We start from the raw sequence: 23,355 nt of genomic DNA on the forward strand, positions 1-23,355 counted from the left end.
AGAGACGTTTCTGTGCTTGTGGTTCACACAGCTAGGCAAGTCAGAATTGCTTTTATGTGCCACATTCTGAAAAGCAAGAAGAGATAATGATCTCTGCTTCCTCTTCCCCTTACGCAAACACAAGTCCTACCGATTTGTGAAAGTTGTCTGGTTGTCTCTGCAGGCAGAGCTGGACAAGGCCTGTAAGAAGGTAAATTAATGGAGCTCGCTTCAGTAACATTATTACAGTATGTGGCAGTTAGAAGTAGACTTCAAAACATTTTTGTATTAAAGTGAGTTGGCAGCACTTAATGCTGGAAGTTAAAATATATTTTGTACTTCAGAAATCCCTAAGAACTAGTTAGTAAGACTACAGTCTTGACACATGGAGAACTTGAGAGGAAATAGTTTAAAAAACATTTCTGTCTAGAATTGTTTTACCTTGCATTGTTACAAAAATTTATTGAGAATTCTACCTGAACGGGATTAGAAATACAAGTGTTCGTCTCTTTTTGTAGGTGCTCAGTTTTGAATTGGGCATTTTAGGTACAACCACTCTTAAACACAGTGGAAAAAAAAAAAACTGATCAAGGCATATGAGCTGAGCAGTTGCATTAAGTAGAAGAATTTTTACTGCACATTTGAAGCTAAATTGGTTCTAAGTTGGCAAAGCCTATCAGAAAAAAAAAATCTAGTCCTTAACACAAAGTTGTAACTTGATCAAAAAAACAATTGGAAATCTGCAGTTAATATTGTAAGCAAATGAAAGACTCGTTAGGTCTTGAACTTGAGCATAGGTGTGGGGAGACACCATGGAGCAAGGTATTAATTGTCTGGACAACCCACCTACAGCTCTACCCTGCGTACTGCCTTGAGCTCTATAAATCCCTTCACTGGAAGGGTATTGACAGAAATAGGAAGAAGGTCAGTTAACCATGTAACTGATGGATGAAGAGGCAGGACAGCAGGAAGAAAAGATTCTTGGAAGAACAGAGTAATACATCTATCAGTAGTGCTTATACCGAATGTTCTTCGTGGAAATGCTGGCACTGAAATTAGTAGCACCGCTTGTTGCCTGGCACCTTACCCCATGCGGTGAAGATTCCTCAGGTTATTCATGTACACACTTCTCCTGGGAGAGAGGAAATCTCAGTGTCTGTGGGATGTCAACTCCAACACCAAAGCAGGGTTACTTTGAACTATAAAAGGAGCATACTAGGAACACAAAACTTGAACAAAGGCTGTAATGTATCCAGAGTCCTTTAAAATAAACGTATTCTTAACATAGCCAGTGGCAGACTCCTGCTCAAGTGGTATGAGAAGACAGCGCTATAAAAATCTTACTGACTAATTGTAAAAATTCTTTCCAGTAAAAGTCTTGTTGATAATAGAGGGAAGGCTGCTCTGATTGTAAAGAACAGACAGTAAAAGCCCTCTGGAATAGTGAATGATAGTTACTGAATACCTGGGGGATTTGTGTCAGTTGGATGGTTCCTGTGCCCATCTCTCTGCATGACAACGCATTCCTGCCATTAGGTTGTGCAGACTGTGTACAGCTAGGCTAGTAGGGCCAAGTGGACCCCTATATAAAGGGTGTGCAACAGTGGCAGACAACAGCTCTGAACACCTGACTTGTCACTTAAGATCTTGAATTCTGTGACAGGTGTTGTTACTGCACTCGTACCTCAACATTTCAGCAGCAAAAGGGATCACACAGGCTTTTCATGAGATTTTGTGAGAAGCCAGCCTGTTCCTGCACACCTCACAGCCTATCCCAAAATCAACAGGGAGACAGAGGCACTGTGGGGGTAAGCGACACACATCACAGGGTGAGTTGGAGCCAGTGGAGAGAAGAGAGCAAAAGTCTAACAAGTGGCAGCCAGCTACACTGAGAGTAGACAGCAGCTCTTTCACCTTAAGAATGATTTTAAGCCGTTAGGTTTGTAAACCCCATTGCAATTAGTTTACAAAAATATGCTCCAGCCTCGCTTCATCAGCCTCTGAAACCTTCTGCACTAGGTATGCTACCAGTAGGACTTCCTTGCTCTGTGCTGGCTTTTGTGCTGGCGTGGTCCTGAGTTACTACTGGTCCTCAGTTCTTAAACTGAGCTAGTAATACCAGCATTTACTGAGCCATTTCTGTCTGAACTGCTCCCCTCTTACTGGCCAAAACTGGAAGCAAATTGATTATTGAATAGTAATAAGGAACTAAATTATTTTGAAGTAGTCAGTACTTTTGCTCCAAGCTGGCTCAGCTGACTAGAGCTGAAATTCCTCCCTTGTTTACCTTACTTCGAACACACCAACACTCCCCTCCCGGCTTTTTCCTTACATTACACCACTGAGCTATGCATGAGGGGAGAAGGGCCAGCAAAGGGACTTCGTGCCATGAAGACCTTTCAAGAGCAACATCAGCTTAAACAGCTCATTATCAATTATACATCGACGTAATTGGATCATTTCCTGTAGGAAGAAAATATGCTCAGTTTATGCACCGGGAATCCAGGAAGCCAACTATTAAATGTTTAAGGAGATGGGGGGGAGGAGAAATGCAACAAGTTATCATTAAAAGAATTACTCTGATTAAATCAGTCATCCTCTTTAATCCACTTGGATGGTCTAATATTCAAGCTGCACTCGGTGCAAGCTTGAGAGCTAACGTTGTGCTGTGTTTTCCATGTGATTGAGACCGAGTAGGTAGTTTGGGGAATTACTGCATGTAGTTGTTAAAGGGACTCAATGGCCTGGAATTGAACGCTTTCTGCTCTACCCTTCACTGCTGTGCAGCCCTTAATTTGACATGCTCTGACATATTACCAACCCTATAATGTTCTCCTGGAGAACAGAGAGCTGGAGAAGCCAGCAACCTAACTGACACGGCTCCGCTTTTTGTGAGCACAAGCATGCCTTGTGATTCGGATGAGACCTGTCAGCTCTCCTGCATGGCTATCAGTTCTGTTACATAAGGGGCACTGTAAAACTTGCTGAAAATGAAGCACAACTCCAACTGAAATCTAGTGTTTCCTTAGCAATAAGTTTCTGAAACAGATTTTCCCCCCCTTTTTTTTTTTAAAAAAAAAAAGAGCCTAAACAACTTCTTTCCTGTTATGGAAAATAACAGTTTGTCTCAATTCTTATTTACATTACTTGATAAGTAATGGGCTTGGGGTTGTTTTTAGTAATTTGGGGGTAAAGGTTCTGATGCTGTTAAAATACGCATCTCTTCCGACCTGCAGTTTTGTCATCTACATTTGGTTTACTCAGCGACTGCAAATGAGGCACTGCTTAGACATTGTATAATTAGAATATTCTCACTAACCTGACACCGCACCAGGCTGCTTTCTCCGATGGTTATTTTATGCAAGACCATATGTCTCAGGAATATTTTTTTTTTTTCATTTCAGTGGGGGACAGGATAGCAACCCTTCCCCCACGTCCTTTCCTGTTGCACTTTGTCTGCAGCAGTGCCAAGCACCGTCAGGAAGTAGGCTGAAATTGGCAGCGAGTCCAAGTTAAGAGCACAGATGTTTGGCAGCAGACAGAAGTAGGTCCCCATTGCGTACAGCACTGCTGCAGTTGCTTCACCATCACTTTATTGGAGAGAAGCATCAAAACAGTGTTTCCTATGAAAGCATTTGCTTCATTTCAAGTGATGTTGACTAGATTGCTTTCCATCTAGTGCCTCATGGCTTTCCTCAGGAATTTGCACAGGGGTGTGGTTACGTGCAGGGAAAGATGTGGCTTGCTTTAACACCATAATGACATATGATGCGGTAACATCCCGTAGATTTGGTATGGAATTTCACTTTGCATATGGATCCCACATGTCCTGTTTTCCTCTTTTTTAATCAATTAAATTAAGATCATGAAGACACAGACCTTGTAACACTATCTGAAACACTTCAGGATTTAACTTCGGAAACATGCAATTTACTTCCAGAAGTTTAACCATTAGCTGATGCATGGAGAAATCAGCCTGTCTAGAGAGTAGTCTTGTTAAAGAGACTACGGAGAGTGTTTCTGACTCACATATTTTAAATGCGATTAAGACTACTCAGGTGTAATCGGTGAAATCAAAGGCTATACTTATTTTCATTTGGTCTTGTGACCTACTTCAGGCCTTTAACCTTAAAGCATAACTGTACCACAGCATAAAGGGGGCAAAACTCTTACTCAGCTGAAGAAACCAACAACTTTTAAGAGAGAGAGAGAAATCTTTAGCAATACCCAAATGTATAAGACCTAAGTTCTTACCACCCTGATTTCACATGTTCACTTCTGCACACTGCAACACTCAGCTCAGTAGGAAAACGACTGCTCTATGAACAGTCAGCACTTCAGTCTCTAGAAGAAAAATAGCAAGTTAGCCCACTGCTCCACTGAAATACCTCCTGCTTAATTTTCACTTTATTTTCACTGCCTCAGCAATAGTGGAAAAAAAGTTTTCAGTTATAGGAGAAAAAAAATGAGCTTCCAATAGAACTTTTAAATGACTCATATAAAAATAAAAACACATGGAAACATGGGTTAAGCCCAGTCCTTATGCAACCAATCAGAACAAACAAAGCAAAGTCATATGAGGAATTAAACCAACCACTTCTGTGACCTCTACTACAATTGGTTCTTCTTGACTGAGTCTGGCCAGACAGGCCCTTCACCCAACCTAGCTGGAAATGACTAAACCAAACAATAGTACAACACTGTTTTCATTACAAATTCTTCTAAGCTTTTTTTACAGCTCTAAGCTGGGACAAAGCTCAAGAAGGTATTAACTTACCCGAGAAGTAACTAACTCGGGCGCTTTGTTCCACAGCCTCAGTCAGTTTCACACAGCTCTAACCCAGTCTTTCTACACCTCTTTTACGTACACTGCTACAAAAACTGGTGCCTACCTCTTAACAACCTTTGCACTCCAGCAGCTTTGTTCCTGCCTACCACCTATGTAGCTGTTCTCCAAGCACCAGCTAGCTGTACAGGTGTACAGCACTCCCTGATTAGCAATTAGTGGGAGACAAAAGGTATGGGCAGTCCCTAATCAGCAAACAGCCAACACAACTTTAGTGTTGCAGCTGACAATCAGAAAGCTTTGCCTTCATGCACAGATCCATCCGAGTCATGCTAAAGTTACTTTTAAGTGCTATTTTGCTGTCAGGGTCCCTCACAGATGCTGTTTGCAAGTTAGCTGTCGTGTATAGCATCTTCTTTCCCCACCTATCCTTTCCCTTTCAGTACATTTAAAATAATTACCAATGTTCTACAGCAACAATTACAGAGTTGCGGGTGGCTGACTAGTACCATATGTGTACCACTATAACTTGGTCAAAGGAGGAAGTGAAGGAGTTGCAGCTCTTCCTGATGTAGGTGTCATATATAACTGAGAGAGGTACTTGGTATGTTGTATGAGGAAAGGCACAGTTGTCTCTGTGTCAAACTGTGAACATGGCTTCTCCAGTTTCAGTTCTATTTGTAGTTTGCCATGGACCTAAATCTGCTTTCCTCACAATTAGTTCTTGTTTGCTTACTATGTTGTGTTTATAGCATTGTTAAAGAAAATGATGAACTCTCTGTCAGAAAGAAAGGAAAGTGAAGGGGTGTAAATCTACAGAAAAGCCAGTATTTGGAGTTTGCTGGTAAACTAGCATTCAAAGCTTTTTTAGCACTCTTTTGCCATGTTTCTGAATTGTGCAGCACACATTTTGCAGCGAGCGTACACATGACTGGCTGGCAGAATATCAACAGGCAGTGCTCCAGGCTGCAGGCTCAGAGTGCAACAAGCAGGAGCTCATACTGCTGCAAATATATTTTTGCACGCTGACTGTGAAAGTGATTATCTTGCACTGTCAGCATATATTTCTCGTGGCTTGTCAAATGCAAATATAGCAAATGAGATTGTTCTTAAAAGGTAAGCATTTTTCATGTTCAGAACTTGGTTCTGGAGAAGCAAGTTAGATGCATTTGTTTTACTACTGTACGTAGAGTTAATGGAACCGTCTCTGTAAATCGTTTGTTCAAAATTATTCATCTGCCACATGTGATCAAAATTGTTAAAAAACTCTTCCTCCAGCACTTCGTGCCTACACTCATCTTCGAACCAGGAAGCAGATACTTTACACATCCGCATATCATTTTCTGGTTTCTAGACTTGAAAATCGATGTGGTGGTTCAATAAAGACTCCAGCTGTGCTGATGACCTACCCCAAATCCCAAACTCCATCTACGGTTCTGGGGAGGAACAGATGCCATGAGAGTTATGATTTATGGTGCTGCTTGCTGCCAAAAACTTTTGAACTGCGTGCTGGGGCTAAGCAAAATCGAATGATGCTGTGAAATGAATTGGCACTTAGCATATTTTGTTAATTGTCGATGTACAGTTGGGTTGCTCATGGCTCGTTACTAGTGCATTGTTTTCACAATTTCTTGGAATATGAAATTCATTAAAGTGCTGGAAGGGAAAGTCGTTGTTTTAGCCCATGCGTAGCACTGCACCGCATGGTACGGCTCTGTTCCGCAGTATGTTCCGAGGATATGGTAGGCAAAATACTTACAGAGCTGCAGGAGCTGTACAGTTCAAATTCCCAGAACTTTTAGAGGCAGCAGCAAGGATGAAAGGTGAGTCAAAGCAGACCTGGTCCCGGTGTGTGACAAGTTAAAGAGGTAGTGGAAGATGCAGGAGGCAGGCTTTCTATGGGAATAAATGTTTGCATAAAGCAGGGGCAAGACCTATGACAAGACAAAATTTATAAACAGAGGTGGAGTCTGCAAAGCATATAAGCAGTGGTGAGACTTATTTCATCCAGTTATTTGGCTGTCTTTTTCTCATTTATTGTAAGGACACGTGCCTTTTCTATGCTAATGTAATTATCTTCATAGCTGTATTGTTTCTGCAGCTTAAATAATTCTAACAAAACACAATTCTCTTTTTAATTCGGACACCTGCAGGTCAGAAACTGACACCGTTTCTGTAAAACATTTCTAATTGAATCGAATGCTAAACCACTTACTTATAAAGGAGGCAGTGCAGTTTATATCAGCCTTCAGGAATCTTCTAATGGGAAACACACAGAAATCCTGGCCACCTGTGTGGATTGATGGGGCTTTTAAGTACTGATTAACAGACAGGTTGCTCAGATGGAAATTGATGAGGTGAAAAGCAGTCCCACCTTGAGAAGCTGGTAAAATGGCAGGGATTTCTACAACTGTTTTGAGACATACATGCTAATTTGTACCGGAAACAGACTGAACTTTCCTTGAACACAAAACTGTGGCTGTAAACCTCCAAAATAGCTCAAGGGGTGGAGATAGGTGACAAATCAGACAACACAGAACTTCAGATGAAAACCCAAATGCAAGTTAGCTGGTTCAGGGGCTAAACACTTCCAGTGTTGTACCATTGCTGTGCCATTAGCTGTAAGTGAGCCAGTGAACAGGGTGTGATTAGAACAGCGGAGTATGTAGAGGATCCTCTAAAGGACAGAGCCTCTAACAGCTGTCAGATAGTACAGAACTGTTGTGGAAGGAAGCTGAATCTCATGTTCTGCGTGGGACATCAAAGCCTTGATCCAGCCATGGACTTCTCTGTTAGGCAGGATCACATCCTACCGTATTCAAATGAACATCCATGTGCCTACAGTTCCATGTGCAGTTTAGGAATGTGATAGCTACTGCTCAGAACCGAGCAGACCAGCAGCTGATCTACAAGTGACCCTTTCAGAAGAGGAAGCTTTTTTTTTTTTTTTAACCAAATTGAATCCCAGTGTACATTCATGAGTTTACGTCAAGGATGAATTTGCTTTTGAGTGCTCATTGGATAGTTCACAAATCTTTATTTGGATAACTTCAGCTCTTGGAAGTATTCTGAAATGATTAACTTGCATTACTGAGAAATGCTATGGAACCTGTACAGGATCCATTCACTTAATGGCTCTAAGATGTGATCTCACTAAAAGCCTCTGAGGCTCTTTTGCCTTCAGCTAACCCTCAGAAGCTGTGCGGGGTGCTGTTTGCCGCACTGAGCATAAGCTGCATTCATGCTGCTTGCTGTGGAGGTAGCTTTTGTAATAACTGTTTGTAGAAAGCACAGCATAACTTTTACTTTTAGTCAGATGCTTAGCTGCTGCAATATAGCAGTTATACAACAAACACTGTGTGTGGAGGAGCTACAGAATAAGGTTTTCTCAGCAGTCTGTTTTTTGTTGTTGTTGAACAAGGGGACATCTGTGGCCTGAATTTCATGTCTCATTTTCCTTAAGTACAGGAGAGTGACCACCCTAAAGAGCAGCACCATTGCCCTCTTTTTCCAGCAGCCACACATGGTTCCTAACGAGCATTAAAATGACAAGCCTACAGCTGTGATTTTGATACAGTCCTCTCTGTTTTGATGAGCCCCTGGGTATTCCCAGCTGTAACCAATTCTCCATAGCATGGTTCTGCCTCAGACTTGCAAGAGCCCCTCTGTAGTTCCTCCAGTTATTCCTTTCTGAAGCTGCAAGGAAGCAGGACACAGACAAACAGGTTTGAACTCTATTCTGCACTTTGTTTTGTGGGGAAATACTTGTTTCTAGGACAGCTAGCACTCAGGGAGGTGTCTAGAAGGAAAGCCTTTGTAAGCTTTGGAGAACAAAGCCCTATATTTGGTGTGGTGCTCTGGAAATGAAATGAATGACATCAACTCTGAATCTCTCCTCTGCCTGCTGCTAAACTAAGGCAGTTTACAGTCATATTTGAATTTATTGTACTTCAGCAGGGTGCTTAAGTATCCTATTCAAGGATGGCCTTATATAGTGATTATTTCAACTTTTCCTGGGGGCAGTAAATTTTTAAATAATGACTTCGCAATGCCAGATCATTTCCTCTGATCGTCCTGAACCAGAGAAGAGGGAGCATAGTACAGACTTTTGAAGAGTTCATTTCAATCTTGCTGACTTTGCAGTCCAGGTTTCCACAGCAAGATGGTTTAAAGATACTTTTGACATTTAATATGTAAGGGGGGGCTGTGAAATTATATAGATGCTCTGGTTTGTGTGTTGCCATTGTTTGAATGTGCTTCCATTGCATGCACAAAGGAGAAAGCTCCACTAAAAGTTGTTACTGTCAAGACTGACCTCATCCTCCTCTTTGGCTGCACAAGTGGCAAGAGTACTACAGTTCAGCTGTGGGTGCTAACTCCCATACCCTCTGTGCATAAGCCCAGTGCTTCTTCTTTGAAGTGCCTGGTCAGGCACCCATGTCTAGAACAGGGGAGGTTTGACAGTCCTCATCTCTTTTCAGTACCCTTCATAAGCTCTTGAAAGATTATTCCAGAAGGCTACTCAAAAGGGTGAAACAGCAACAGTCCCAATCCATGGGTACAAAAGCACATTTAGAAATGGAACATGGATCTAAGACAAAATGCATACAATGCTTTCACATCCTTCATCCTAAAGACAAACTTCTTTATTGGAGTGCATTGTGCTAGCTTGGAAGGAACACCTTGCATGGAAAGAGTGAGAAATGAATATTAAAACAGATAGAAAAGTGTGAGCCAGAGAAAGAAGAGTGAAAAAGCCTCAAGATTCCATACATCCTTTTAAGATGATTAAGAACAAGTGTTGATTGCCATTTTTGGAAATATTTTCAGGTTCTCCATTGTGACAGCTAAATGTTAGTTACCTTACTTTTTTGAGCAAAGCCTTTCAAAAATCATTATGCCTGTTAAAATTAATAAGATTGGATCTTTTGCATGAATGTTGTTTCTGATTCGCCTTTGAAAGTTAAGTTCTCCATCTTGTTAAAGTTTTGCTTTGAGGGAGTGTTTGGAAGAACCCAGGAAGTAAAGGCTGAGTGAAGAGCTATCTGTATACTTGTAGGTTGGTGCCACCTGATTCAACTCTGTACATTTGATATTTGCTTCTTAAGGTTGCTTCATTGTTGGGAGAGATTCTCAGGGATAACAAAGCAGATTTCTATAGCAATATATATCTTTAATAAGTATGGACTATCAAGAGAAGTAGTGCTTCAAAGGGTAGCGAACTATTTGGAGTACCTCAGAAAAACAAACTTCAGTATCTTCAGAGCTTTCCTAGCGTAAGCTTGGTTTGCATGCAAATGACAGCATTAGGTCAATACCCTCGCCAAGAAATTGAGGGTGGTTGGGGGAGCACAGCTTTCTCAAGCTATGTGGAGAATGACAACAGTTTAAATGATGAAAAGCAGCGTCTGTTTATTTCTAAGAACAGTATTGAACAACTGATTTCCTGCTTTGTCACAAATGGCACATCTACCTGTAGAAATATTAATTGCATGGTACTATGTGGGAAGAGTATATCCCGAACTATTATAATTCCCTTTTGTTCATGAAATTTGATAATTAATTCAAAGCCATACTGTATATATCAGTTGCGGCTTCCCCCCCTCCCCGTTTATTCTAAATGCAAAGGGAGTTAAGCATGTCCAAATAGGTTATTTCCCTGCTTTGTATTGCATCTGGAAATGGCATTAGAAAATTGCTATCAAATATGGTGGGGCTACAATACTACTTTCCACAGAAAGACAAATGACTCAAGCATCTGTCATTGTTCCAGGTCCTCCCTACACTGCAATTCATAATGCAGCCCTTATTCACCGGTGAGCAAAGGGGGACAATATAGGAACTCCTAAGTTTCTTCCTGGGGATCTGGAGCTACTCTGATGTGAAAGAATCCCAGTGAATTCTATGGGCCTTCATATTGCCAAGCTAGATCAAGGGCTAAATCATTCATACTGAAACAAGTCCATAGTCTCATTGATTTAAATGCGACTATTCATGGGACTCAGTCTTCAGAGAAATAACAGAACATGTTTTTACAGTAAAGGAATAAAATGCTTTATTCCTTCTTTATTTTGCACAAGATGCTTCATTATTTTTCTCCAAAAATAAACTAAGGAACAGTTCTCCCTCCACTGAAATAGCAATCAAAAAGCTAAGTCCTTTTTTGGAAGCAAGAGAATGAGATCTTCGGCTAATATAAACTGCTTGACTTACACTGAACTTCAAGCTACATTCTTTCCAAAGATCTCTGTTGCTGTGTCTCATCCAAATGTAAGTGCCTGCAAGGTCTCTTTTTAAATTTTTTAGATACAGCTTTGTGTTTATAAATGGACATTGAAAGCACTACAAAAATAATTCGTGCACAACAGTTTGTGGGGAGACAGGTGATATGGGAAGTGTTAAATGAGACAGGCATTTTTTTTTTCCCTTGGAACCCTGCATGCTTTTTGACTATGTGCAGTGACAAATATGTTATTGTTTCTACTGGGTCTGGGTATGTAGCAACAAAAAGCACCAGCCAAGGGGTGAGTGCAAAAGGTGGCATTTAAAGGGAGAAAGGAGCTGAGTGTAAAACGGGTACATTTACTGACAGGCCAGCTTCAGAACAAGTAGTTTTGGCAAATGGAAGTACAGAAGGGACAGTAACAGGATAGTATGCTATGCACATGATTTGATTTCATATAGTATTACACAAGAATACCTGCTAAAAATAACATACTACACACAAACAATTTAAATACAACAGGAAAGTTAAAGAATTCATAACCATTGGGTAAAATCACATCATTATGTGAGGGTAGAAAAAGACAAAGCTATGCATTTTCTTTTTTAAATCCTACAAGTTTCAGGTGACTTCTTCCCCCGAGTTAACAGAAATTTCCTATTACTTGCTTACATAGGGGCAGACTTGGCTGAAACTAAGCCAAGTGTCCATGACCACCTTTTTTAGTACAAGTCACTCTAATTTGTTTAGTTCTTTCTTTTCCTTACATTCCATCCTCTTTAGCTCTCAAGTTAGCTGTAGCAATATCATTTTTGTCCCATCCCTCTGGAAGAATAATCCATGACTGGTTGGAGAAGCAAAGCAGGCTGGCTGATACAGCAGTAAAATAAAAATCTTCATACCACAGAATGCAGTTCAAGAAAGCCATGCGTTCTTGCTCTGCTTTACATAGGCCAAGATGCCAGCACTTGGAATAACGTGCACTTGGCTTGACCCACAGGTTATTGGAAGACTTTTGCCTGGGCTGGATTTTGGATCAGGCTCCTTGTGACTAACTTTTGGCTTAAACCTCAGGATTGAGTTCCATGGAAAATTAAGTCAGGGAACTGGACAGAAATTTCAAGGCCAGAAATTGTTTTGAAGAGTATCCCAGGTTTAACATACTAATCCAAGTCTTATGAACTCTTCGTAGATTTGACTGTGCCAACGTGCAGAAGTTTTACATGGTTCACGATAATGTCCTACAAAGTCAGGCACTTGCAAATCCAATCTGTAGCTGTGCATGTGCATCTTCTAGGTACAGGCATTTGTTTTAATATATTCCTCACTGAAACAGCATTCTGAAACCCATTTCTGTTTCCTTATTTGCGACAGGTACTGAAGCAATCATGCACTGAAGTTTTATATTTGGAACCATCCAGTGTCTGTGTGGGAGGTAAGTTTTTATCATTGTAAAATTACTATAGGACTGATATCTGTATTTTATTCAAAGGAAAACCCCACAGGTCATCTAGGAAACAAGCAACTCTACCTAAAAATCCCTTAGGGAATTCAAAGTAAATCAGATTCTTCTCTACTGGATCATTTTTCTCCTCAGGAGCTGTCTTCCAAGGCCTGCTCTTACAGTTTAGTTTGTACATAAACTTTGAGACACTTAATCTCCCGCTGTGCCATTAGTCATGCTCTGCACTTACCCTTGTATTCAAAGCAATGATACATTTTGTGACACTCAAATTCTTACCTGTGGTCACAGAGTCAAGTTCTGGGAATCCTGATAATTTAAGTCCAAATAAACACGAGAATATTTCTAGTGCCCTGAATCTGTAGAGTATGATCAATAAAGCATTTGACTGTTTTGGTACAGCATGAGGTAACATTTACATAGAAGACTTACACTAAATTGTAAGGGCTTGTCTTCTCTCTAGTTTCACATTTCACGCATACTTTGAAACCAAACAAAATAAGGTGGTTGCAACATCTCTGTATTTTGATGTCTTTTAAAAACATAAATCATCTCAATGAAATCAGTGACCTTAGTAAACAAACTCTTTTCCCTCCTCCTCTGCAAAACACACAAATAGTATGGCCCTTACACAACTTCTGGAGAACTAGTTCCGAGAAGGAGAGACAGAAGAGAACATTTTAAGTGGACCTGCTCAGAATCTAGAGAGTCTTCCTATGAGATGCCCAGACTCCTTATTTATCCAAATACTCAATGGGAAGCTTTCCTCATGTGCAACTGAGATGCAGGAAATTCACTTACACAGGTCCTGTTGCTAGTCAGAATCAAATTCAGTTGATACTGATTCAGGAACAGTTCTTTTTATTTTTCCTGTAATGACTTAACAGAAGAGCGAGGTACTAGGAGTCAAAGAATGTGTTCTGGGTTTGAATCATTGCTGAGCTTCATTTATTGCTAGCTGTATTGAAATTCTCCCCTTCTAAATTTAGTCCTTATTGCAGCACACTGAGGACAGGTGATTGTTTATTTTTCCTCTCCAGAGGAGTTCCAAGTTGTTCTTAGAGGAAGTGGCTTAACCCTTGGTGGAAGAACCGATGGCATTACTTGCACCTACCAAGTGAACGGAACTACCATCCGTAAGTACTGAGTTTGGGATCGTCTGCCTTCATATTTCTTCATAAGTGATTTCCCTCTCCCCATCATCGCCTCAGTTAATTCAAGTCTTAAGAGAAAGGTGTAGATGAAAGAAAAACAGGAAAGCTCTGAGGATTAGTAAGAGAATGCAGGTTGGTTCACATCTCACACTGTGGTTTGAACTTGCCACCAATGACCATTAACTGTAAACTGTGACCAGTGTTTGACCACATGAAATAACACAATCCATGCATTTTGACATAGTTCATTTGTTTAGCTTTCTTTAGCAGCATTCTTTTCCAGCAATGATGCTCAGTGCAGCCAGATCCCTATCTGGATAGAAACTTCCTGACATGCAGAAAGGAATTCCTTTTCAAAGTGAACATGGTGTCTTCTACAGGCACTTTGCCTGTAGCTTTGTGTTTCCCAGAGAAGTGATTCCTAATCATCAGAGTTGTTTGTTTTAATTAGCATTCACCTTTGGTCAGATGTTGTAATCCTTAGTTCTTCCTCTGTCAAAATATTGTCTTTTGTGAAATTCTTCTGAGCAGAGGGCTTCAGAAGTTAGAGGAACTCCAAAAACATAACACAAACTATTTGCTTATCTTATTAAGAATCTCGATGGACAATATCATCTTAGGCAAAATTTTCAGGAATTGGTTCTCTGTTGCTCAGTGCATTAACTTACAACAGGGCAGAGGAAATGTCAGGCCAGGATTTGGATTAGTCCTAGTCTGCTGCTCTATTCCCTGAACTAGCAGGGAGATGATGGTGGAAAAATATACCATTAACAGAAACCTCTGCCATTTTTGATATCCAGAAACGGGACAGCTAGTAGAATTACATCCAATTCTTGCTCTGAGCAGTGTGCCTTAGAAGCAAGCCAGACTGGAAAAATGACAAAAAATGGACCTGTAGAAAAAAGAACTTTTTCCCCCTACTAATGTCTGATTTTTGTATTAGCTTGTCTTGAATTCCTATCCTATTCAACCTGTGTTTCCAGTATACTTTCTTCCAATTTCTCTCGCCTGTTAAAGATTTTCTGAAGCAGTTTGAAAGAATAAGAGAATAGCATGGTTCTGGATAAAGGCAGCTTGTGTAAATATTTTTGTTTCAATTTCCCTTCTGTTTCAATTGAAATTGTCACCTTTGTTCCCCATATTAAGCTATCGCTTGTTTATTTACACTTGCTTTATGGATTAGCTTTATAGAACTAGAATTTGAAACATGACTGAATTACTATAGTTGTATTCATTATCCTGGTGTACCTTTCTTACTTGGAGAAGTGGGTAAACAGGCCTAGTTCTAGGTGAAAAAAGTTGATTTCACACTAGTTAGAGTCAATAGGGGAGATATCAGTAACATGACTAAGATAGTGACAAATTTACATTTAGGTGTCTGGTTTGCAAGTCAGAAGTTCCCCAGTTCTATTCCTAGTTTGCTTCTGACTTGTTTACTATAAGCAGTTCCCCTCAGTCAACCTCAGTCCGTCCATCTGGGCAACGAAAATAATAGCACATACCTTCTTCACATGAGTGTTTTGAGGCTCACATCCATATGGTTAAGTCCATAGTGGTATTTGTGTGTTCAAGATCTTCAGGAGTCCCATAAGGTATGGCTGAAGATAGGGACCTACAGGACGCAAGAGAGAAGGATGCAGTTATTTTTCATAAGTATCACAAATGTAAGCCTCCCCTGTCCTGCTAGTGGTTGCTGCTATTGTAACAACAGTTTTGGAATTAATTAGTAGCATTGCTACCAGCATACAGCAAACAGGCTTACAGTACTTAATGATTGCTAGGTTGTAGTGCTACTCAAATCAGGGCCTGTGGTGCCAAAACCAGCCTCTAGCTACCTGGATTTTGATCTGCTGCACATTCAGAGTGGGCTGTGAATGCACCGTGGAGCATTCAGCAGAAGTTGGCACAGATGAGCAGAAGTCAAGAGAACACACACTAAGGAAGGACTGAAAAAGTGCATTTCTTACATTTACCAGAAAGGAGGCATGGTCAAAGCTGACAATTTTTTGTAATAGTAAATAGTAATCTTGGCTTTTCAAATCCACTGAGAAGAGACCAAGAGGCAACAGGCCTAAAATTCTGCAGCAGCTCTAGCTTAGTTATTAGAACAATTCTCTTTGTAAACATTTCTCAGGTCTGGAGTAGGTTACCTAGAAAGCCTTTTAAAAGCTTAGATAAGTGTCACTGAAAAATGCATGAACCGCATTGCGTTCTTTAAATGACCTTTAAGAGTGTTTTCTGACTTTGGTGCCTCTGATTCCCTGATCATGTAGTCATTTAAAGCTGTACAGAGCATGTGTCTGCTTTGAGATGGTAGAAATAGCTACACTTGGACAGGATGAAGCCCCCAAATACTTGCTAGCATCTGATGTGAGAATTTCCAAGTAGATCTCTGGGCTGCTTTTCCTTTTCTTGGCTTCAGTAAAGGGTGCGCTAAAGCACACAAAGGGAAGGGAATGGCATAGTGATGTATTATTATATGTTGCAGCATAAAAACACAATCTGCTGCATGGGGTCTTGCCAAAGGCCTGCTGCAACCCACCAAGCTTCTTGTCTTCAGCAATGGACAACAGCAAATGTTTACCGAACAGTACAGGGAGGTAATAGGGAAGTTTGATGCCATTCTTCCTCTGATATACAAGCTGTCTCTGCAGCTCTGTGCTGGGCTGCAAGCAGTTTCCTCTCGAGAGGGACTAAATAAGAAGGGTTGGAAGGGCTCTGAGCTCTAGTGCAAGGAAGAAGGTGCTCCCAAGAAAAAGAAAATTGTTCCAATGCTGTGTTCTCCTGTACAGAAAAACCGGTGTGCTCTCAGCGGAGCCCTCACCGTGAGCCTGTAATGGAGGACACTGTGACAGTTCCCCTTACTGATAGCCTGGGCTCGTCTTTGAGACCAGCCTCAGAGCCAACCTTTTTGTCTGTTCTTCAGGTTTTGAAAGATACATTTGGCATGTTTCTCTTTCTGCATTTATAAAGAACCATTACCAAATGCTGGAAAGGAAACCTGCCAAATGTAGCTGTGGAATAGAAAAATAATCTATGAAACATACCATTAAGACAAAAACATATGGCAATGTGCTAATCCCTCTTCCCCACCTCACAACTAGCCTCAAATCTAGGCCAAGCAGTCAGTGCAGATTATAGCACATGAGAAAAGCTCATTTATGCTAACAGCTCCTCCTTCAGCTGCCCCTGAACTACTTGCATGTCTGTCTTCTCCCTGAGTGCAGGACCGAGTCATCTCCAAGTTCATCTCACAGATCATTCATCTCCCCTCCCTGCCAAATCAGGAACTAGTCCGTGCTTGCAGGAGCAGCTCCAGTACAGAAATTAACACTTCTATGGGGAAGCTGGGAGGACAATGTGGACATGAACAGACTTTTTCCCAGTTTACCAAAGAAATGAGATAAAAGAGCTCCCTTCAGCAAATACAGTATCCACTGTGTACAGGGTTTTTCTTGTTTGATCCCTTGGTCACTTTCTCGATGCCCTCCAAGCTTACTGCTGTCTTCTGCTACCCAGTTGCAGGGTGGAACTTTATTTCTCTCCTCTGCTTTTCACAGCTACAGAAAAGGAGTGTTCTGCTGGACACGCTGCTCTACAAATAAACGTCTATCACCTTTGCAAGCACTGAGACACCAAAAAGCATGAGAAACACTTGAGAAAACACTCGAGAAAACACTCCAGTCTCAACTGATAGAACAGTCATTAACTCAAATCCTGTGTTGACCTCACTTAGAAACCAACACACACCTTTCAAATATAAGGAAAGCCTAAATGATGTTCTCCTCAAACAAAAAAAGGCCTTGATTCTAAGCAAACATTTCTCTGCAAGAACATGATCTGACATACATTAAGCAAGCAATATGACATGGGCTCAGATTTAAAGTTAGCTCTGGGTTTGTGTATGCCCTTCACAAAGTATGAGTTTTAAAAAAGCAGCTTTCTTCCTAACTTGGGCTTGCCTTGCTTGCAAGTTCCAGACAACCCATCCCATTTTGCAGTATGCTGGGTACTAGTTTGGACTTCATAGCACCGTTACATATCACTGTCTCAATTAAACAGTACAGTATATTCATCTCATGTGATTTGTTTTGCAGATGAAAAACCCAAAAAGGTGGAATCAGAGTTTTTGCTGTGCCCTGCACCAATCCTATACAGAAGTGGCCAGTAAGTACTTGAAACAAACGTCATCCTATGTTTTGCTAGCATTGGACCCATTATTGCTGATGTTAATCATGTGGGCTTTTAGCTAGAGGCAGTCTTTTTATGGGGGACTGTTTTTGTGTATTTTTTTCATTCTTGTGTTATTTCCCTGGTGTATTTTCCAGCTTTAGAATGGGCTTTAAATAGTCATCTGTGACCAAAGCAATTTGGACAGTGCCTTAAAAATGAATATTCAGCCAGTTTATTCAACACTGAAAAGGTCTGGCTTGTCGTAAGTTTTATGCAGATTAGCTGCTTTATCAGGGCATAATACGCTCTCTTCTGGATCATCTTTAGGCTCATTGTTAAACAGATTACATTATCACTGACACTTACAAGCTATTATTAAAGTTATGTGTCAAGATGTGTACCACTGCTCAACATGTAATGATAAAACGAGGCACTAATTTAACAACGGCAGCAATCTCATAACAGCACCATGGCTAAACCGCAGTTCCAGCCTTATTCTAAGTGTCACTGGCCATGGCTGCAGATTACTTCTGTCCCTTGGAGAGCTAATTCTTCCCTCCTCCTCTCAAATTCAGACACGTCCAAGGCTTTTAGAACCACTTCAGCTTCATTGTTCAGATTTATGAGATAGCAGCATGAAATAAAAAATTCTCTAAGCTAATCACAAGTGAAAAAACTGCATGTCAGATCTTGGCCCTGTGGGAGGGAGAAGGCTGTTTACTTTCTCAGTTTTGCAAGTAGGTCTTCTCAAGTAATTATTTGGGATGAGGTTTTAATATTTTTAAGTTTTGCTACAGCTTTGCATTGTCAATTTTTGTGAGAGTTCTTAGCTGTTTAAGAACTAAGCATATTGCTTAGATTTTGAGTAATTCCCTTTCTGAATTAAGCAATAATCAACAACCTCAGTTGCTGCAAGACTGATAGCAAAACCCCAATTGCACATCTGTTTTGTGCATTAAATGGCAACTGGGAGGAGAAAAGTTGGGAAGCAGCAGAAGGAAAAGCTTCAGTGAATAACCCCAGTGGAAGAAAGCAGGGTGAAGCACTGTGGAGGAGCTGCACTGTAGTCTCCATGCAGCAGCCAAAGCTCATCTCTGGGGAGCGAGCACTGTTTTAGAGCAATGCAGGAAATCAGCATGGAGGGAAGTTACGTGGGAGAGCAGAGGAGGGGGATGAGTTTTTCATTCCATTATGTTTTCCTGATACTGAAGTTGCCTTTAACACAGCTATGCAAAATGTTGATCTCAACCTTAGCACTAACTCCTGCAGCACAATTTGCTATTACATTACACTGTGCAGTTACACTGGTTTTGATGGAGCTGGGCTGCAAGCTGTCGTGTGACTGTTGTACAACAAACAGCTGTAGCAAACTGCTGTCTTAGCTAAAACAAATCAGCGCCATGTGCAGCTGTGAGACCTAATTTTATCATGAGGAAGATATAAATCAGTCATGTTAAGAACTCCTCCTCTCCATGCTAAGTGTTTCATGGGAGTTACACGACCTTAAAACAGCAGATTAGGCCCCAAGTACTAAACACCCCAAAACCTGAAGCTTTAAGTGAAACCATTTCATAAAATGAAAGCATAGCACAGTCTGAGAGCCTGTAAACAGCCTGTCTTGCCAAATGAATGTGAAATGTATGGCATATTTATCTGTATAGATTAAAGCACCATAGAAGTTACTTGAACATGCTGCCTTTTCCTTGTTCTGTGACATGTTACTGAAATGGACAACCCATAATGTAAGTAAAGTCTAGATGAAGCACCTATTTACAGCATGTTTGTTCTCAGCACTGTTTATAAGAACACATGAACACCACACATGAAGTTGTGCAGCTTCACAGAAAACCATTTTTCAAAACTTGCCATGTAAAACAGTTCCACAATCTTATTTTGTAGTTACAGCTTTGGCCCGGAGATAAACAATTTGCTGTGCAGAAGAGTGACAGCTATGAAAGATATGTACATACTTGAACTCTTGACTTTCCATTGGCACAGCTCAGACTATTGCTGGATAACTCCCAGTAATTCCTCATGTAGTGGAGCTAATATTAGTTGCTAATGTAGCAACAACCAGTCTGCTCATTTTCTAGTGCTCTTTTTAGCGGAGTTAAATACAACACAAGCAGACAAAGTTAGCTTTGTGATTCTTAAACCTGTAGTTTTCTTTCTGCGTAAACAGGAAAGACTCACATAATGGGTTTAATTATATTTTTGTCATTTGAGACACTTTGAGAGTGATTGATTAGCAGTTTTCAAATGCAGAACAATAAAAGCCTGTGTGGAATAGGTAAGATCCCTGGACTGGTGCCATTGTGTATTTATACTTGGTTTCCAGCTGCTGGCTGTGTTTAGTTAGGAGCCTCCAAAATACCATCTGTAGATTAATAACTAAGCTTTCTTTTCAAACCGTTTTCATAGTACCATGCAGGAGATTGATGTGGTAACTTTACATTATGTTACAACATGACTGTGCCGCTTGTGCTACTTAAAATACCTTCTTGACATGCCACTTCCAGGGTGCAAAATTACATTGTTCTCTTAAAAAGTCATCTCTTCTACAAGACTCCTGACTAGTTGGCAGACAATAATTACTTGTGAGTTCTACATAAGCAAGTTATGCATTATACAAAATTGAAATGTTAAAAACAGTACAGAATGGAGAAATCTCTTGTACACTATGGGATGACAAAAGCCCAAGGAAGGTTAATTGCTTTGCTTCATATAGTGAGAAATATCTTAGATACTGTGAGGGCAACTGTAATATTAGAACCAAACCAGTGTGCAAAAAGGATCCATTTTCCTGCACTGACAACTGAAGAGCACTATATTTTGAGGATCTTGCAGGACAATTGAGAAAATGAGTTCCTCTTTATAGCTAAGGCTGGACTTCGCTGTCCTGCCACAGCTTCAAGGGAATCAAACTAGATCAGAGCATTTCTTCTATAAAAATTACTTGAGAGGTTTCTGTAGTCATTGTACTTCAGAAAGTAAAGAGTCCTTTTTTTTCTCTGCAGCAACAGTACACAAAAAGCTTGAGAAAAATACTTTCTTACACTACCACCATGGCTTTTGTTCTAGTCCTTTTGCTCTAAGTTCTTGGAGTTCACACTCTGAAAAATATATCTGTAGACTTAACTCCAGTAACTGACAGCTTCTATTCCTCTCAACCACTTGTAAAGCCTCCTCTGGCTTCAGTGCAAAGACTATCTGGACAAGATAATTCTAATTCCTAAACATTTACAAATCCTTCTTTCTTGGTGCAAACAATACAAGTATTTAAACTACCACAACACATTTCAGTGAAATACTTTGTACTATAATTTACACATCTACCTGTTAACTACCTCAATTTTTTCTTTAAACTGGTTTCTTGTTGGCGTATTACATTGAGATTTTTGGATTAGCTGGCTCTTACTGCTAAAATCCAGTTTAATATTTTCATGCAGATAGTCACATAAACAATGCAAAATGTAGGCTTGGTCTCTGCTAGGAAAAAACATCTTCGAAATGAACCAACAGGCTGAGAAATAATCATTGTTCCTAAAATAGTTTGGAGAAGTTCAGAAGAGTTTTTCAAAATGCACGTGCATTGTGGCTGACCAGCTTCATGCATCCTTGCACTTGAATTCATACAAAGTATTTGCTTTAAGATTAGCTGACAAAAGCAAAGTGAGCATTTACCCCTGACAAGATACATAAGCTTCTTGTACCTTGAAACATACTAAATCTGTTTGAACTAATGTACAAAAAGTTTACCTGTTTCAAAGACACCAGCAGAAGAGTGGACATTGGGTCAAGCGGGATCATTGCTTTCAATTAACTATCACACCACCTCCCTTCATCTCTGAATTGAGTGACTTGTTAACACCTTTCCAGTGAAGTAGCACTTGACCATATAATCTGAAGTAGGCAGTACAATTGCTTTTGGGTTTGTAAGCTTTAGGAATAACAAACAAAAAGAAATAACCCAAACAAACCTGAGTGCAAGTGAGACCATGCTGAGAGCTGCCTTGAGTTTGTGATGAGGTCACATGCAGAGAAGGACAGCCTGCATTACTAGTCTTGAACAACCTTACTTGCCCTCTGTTCAAATCATGTTGGCTTCAGTTTGCGTATATCCTTTCCTACATCCTGTCCAACATGAGCAGCTGGTGGTGCTTAAGGAGCGAGGACTGAACTTGAGTTATTTTTTGTGGTAGGAATAAGAAAATACCATGCTTGTGTCCCACAGTTCTCCACTGCTTCCAGATTCAAATTATCTGACTGAAGTTCAGTCTCCGATGTGCAGTTCACTTCAAGCAAAGCATACAAGTGTGCATGAGAGAATCTGTTAAAGATCATCAGTTGTTTTTTTTTACATATTGCTAGTAGTAAAAGCTCCTGGAAAAAAGCACAAGTTGACAAGTTTTGCAGTAACTTTAAATGTACTTCCTATCCATACTTGCAGTAAGGAGTCACAGGGGGAAAATAGAACTTAATTGAGCAAGTTTTACGAGAATCTGAAGTTAATTGGAGAATCATATAGCTCAGACTCACAACTGTAAGAAAACATAAGAAATTTTGTCCTAGAACAAAAACACAGGGGGAAGGGATCTCTAGGACTGAGGACATGGATTTATGTTTCTGAGCTGCAAATACCACCTTGAAACAAGCTTTCAGCTGGCTGTTAACCAGACTTCTCACAGGAGGAGCCTGTGTCATTCCAGCCTTTGTTCCTCCTGTTGAAGAACAGCTGCTTGGCTCATCCTGCACTCCCTTGTCAGTGGGATGGCAGCTCAGCAGGAGCAGCACGTTGTGGTTTCTACACTGGTATTTCTCAGGTCTTTAGATTTTAATCTTTTTTGGTTTATCACTCCTTCACTTTTGATCCTGTCTTCGCAATTCAGGTGCTTTCCTTAGCCTTTAAGAATAAAAAATGAGGGAACAAAATCTCATTACATAGTACTTTCAGCCTTTTCACCAACAGGTTTCATGACCTAGCTTAGGTACCTACTACATCTATGTCTTCCTCTTTGCAAGTTTCAACTTCTCTCTAGACAAGAGAACTGACTTATTTTCCTGTTTCACTTTCAGAGAAATCAATTCTTTTCCACTGCAGGAATTGCCATGATGTCCAGTAATGCTATCTGCCCGTTTGTACTTGACAGTTCACATTACCTGCCCTCAGCCTATTTTCATTTGAGCTACTGCTTAAACAAGCTCCATTTTTATCCCTTTTGGTAGCCTGTGACAGTCTGAATGCAGGCAAAATTTTTTTCTTGCTGCCCCAAATTTCAGTGGTATAATTTTCATCTCTGAGCTACAGATTTAAGACAGAATGAGCTGCTCCACTTGTTGCTGTCAATCGCATGCAGGGCTGAGGACAATGGGAATTAACCCCAAGCTTGAAGTTGGACATGGCTTTGAGAACCTCTCTCAATAGGGCCTTAAGGGAAGCCAAAGTTGTATTCTGAAAGAGCTTGTAGCCCTGCGCAAACAGAGGAGTACACTTCCAAATCCAGGGCATTTCTTCCTAGAAGTTTGTGACAAATTCACATAAAAAGAGTTCGAAGTGAAACAAATACCACAGGGCTGT

The 23,355-nt window shown here is 40.5% G+C and overlaps 1 protein-coding gene across 1 annotated transcript in view; it reads left to right on the forward strand.

Moving 5' to 3' along the window:
* Positions 1 to 23,355, forward strand: part of ANTXR2 (ANTXR cell adhesion molecule 2) — a 112,180-nt gene that overhangs the window by 16,394 nt on the left and 72,431 nt on the right. Inside the window, exons 8-10 of the mRNA XM_083836059.1 lie at positions 12,363 to 12,423; positions 13,491 to 13,586; positions 17,702 to 17,771. Coding sequence (XP_083692185.1) covers positions 12,363 to 12,423; positions 13,491 to 13,586; positions 17,702 to 17,771 — 227 coding nt within the window. The remainder of the gene's footprint in view (positions 1 to 12,362; positions 12,424 to 13,490; positions 13,587 to 17,701; positions 17,772 to 23,355) is intronic.

The sequence above is a fragment of the Anser anser genome (genome assembly GCF_964211835.1).
Source record: "Anser anser genome assembly, chromosome: 4".
NCBI classification, from domain to species: Eukaryota; Metazoa; Chordata; class Aves; order Anseriformes; family Anatidae; genus Anser; species Anser anser.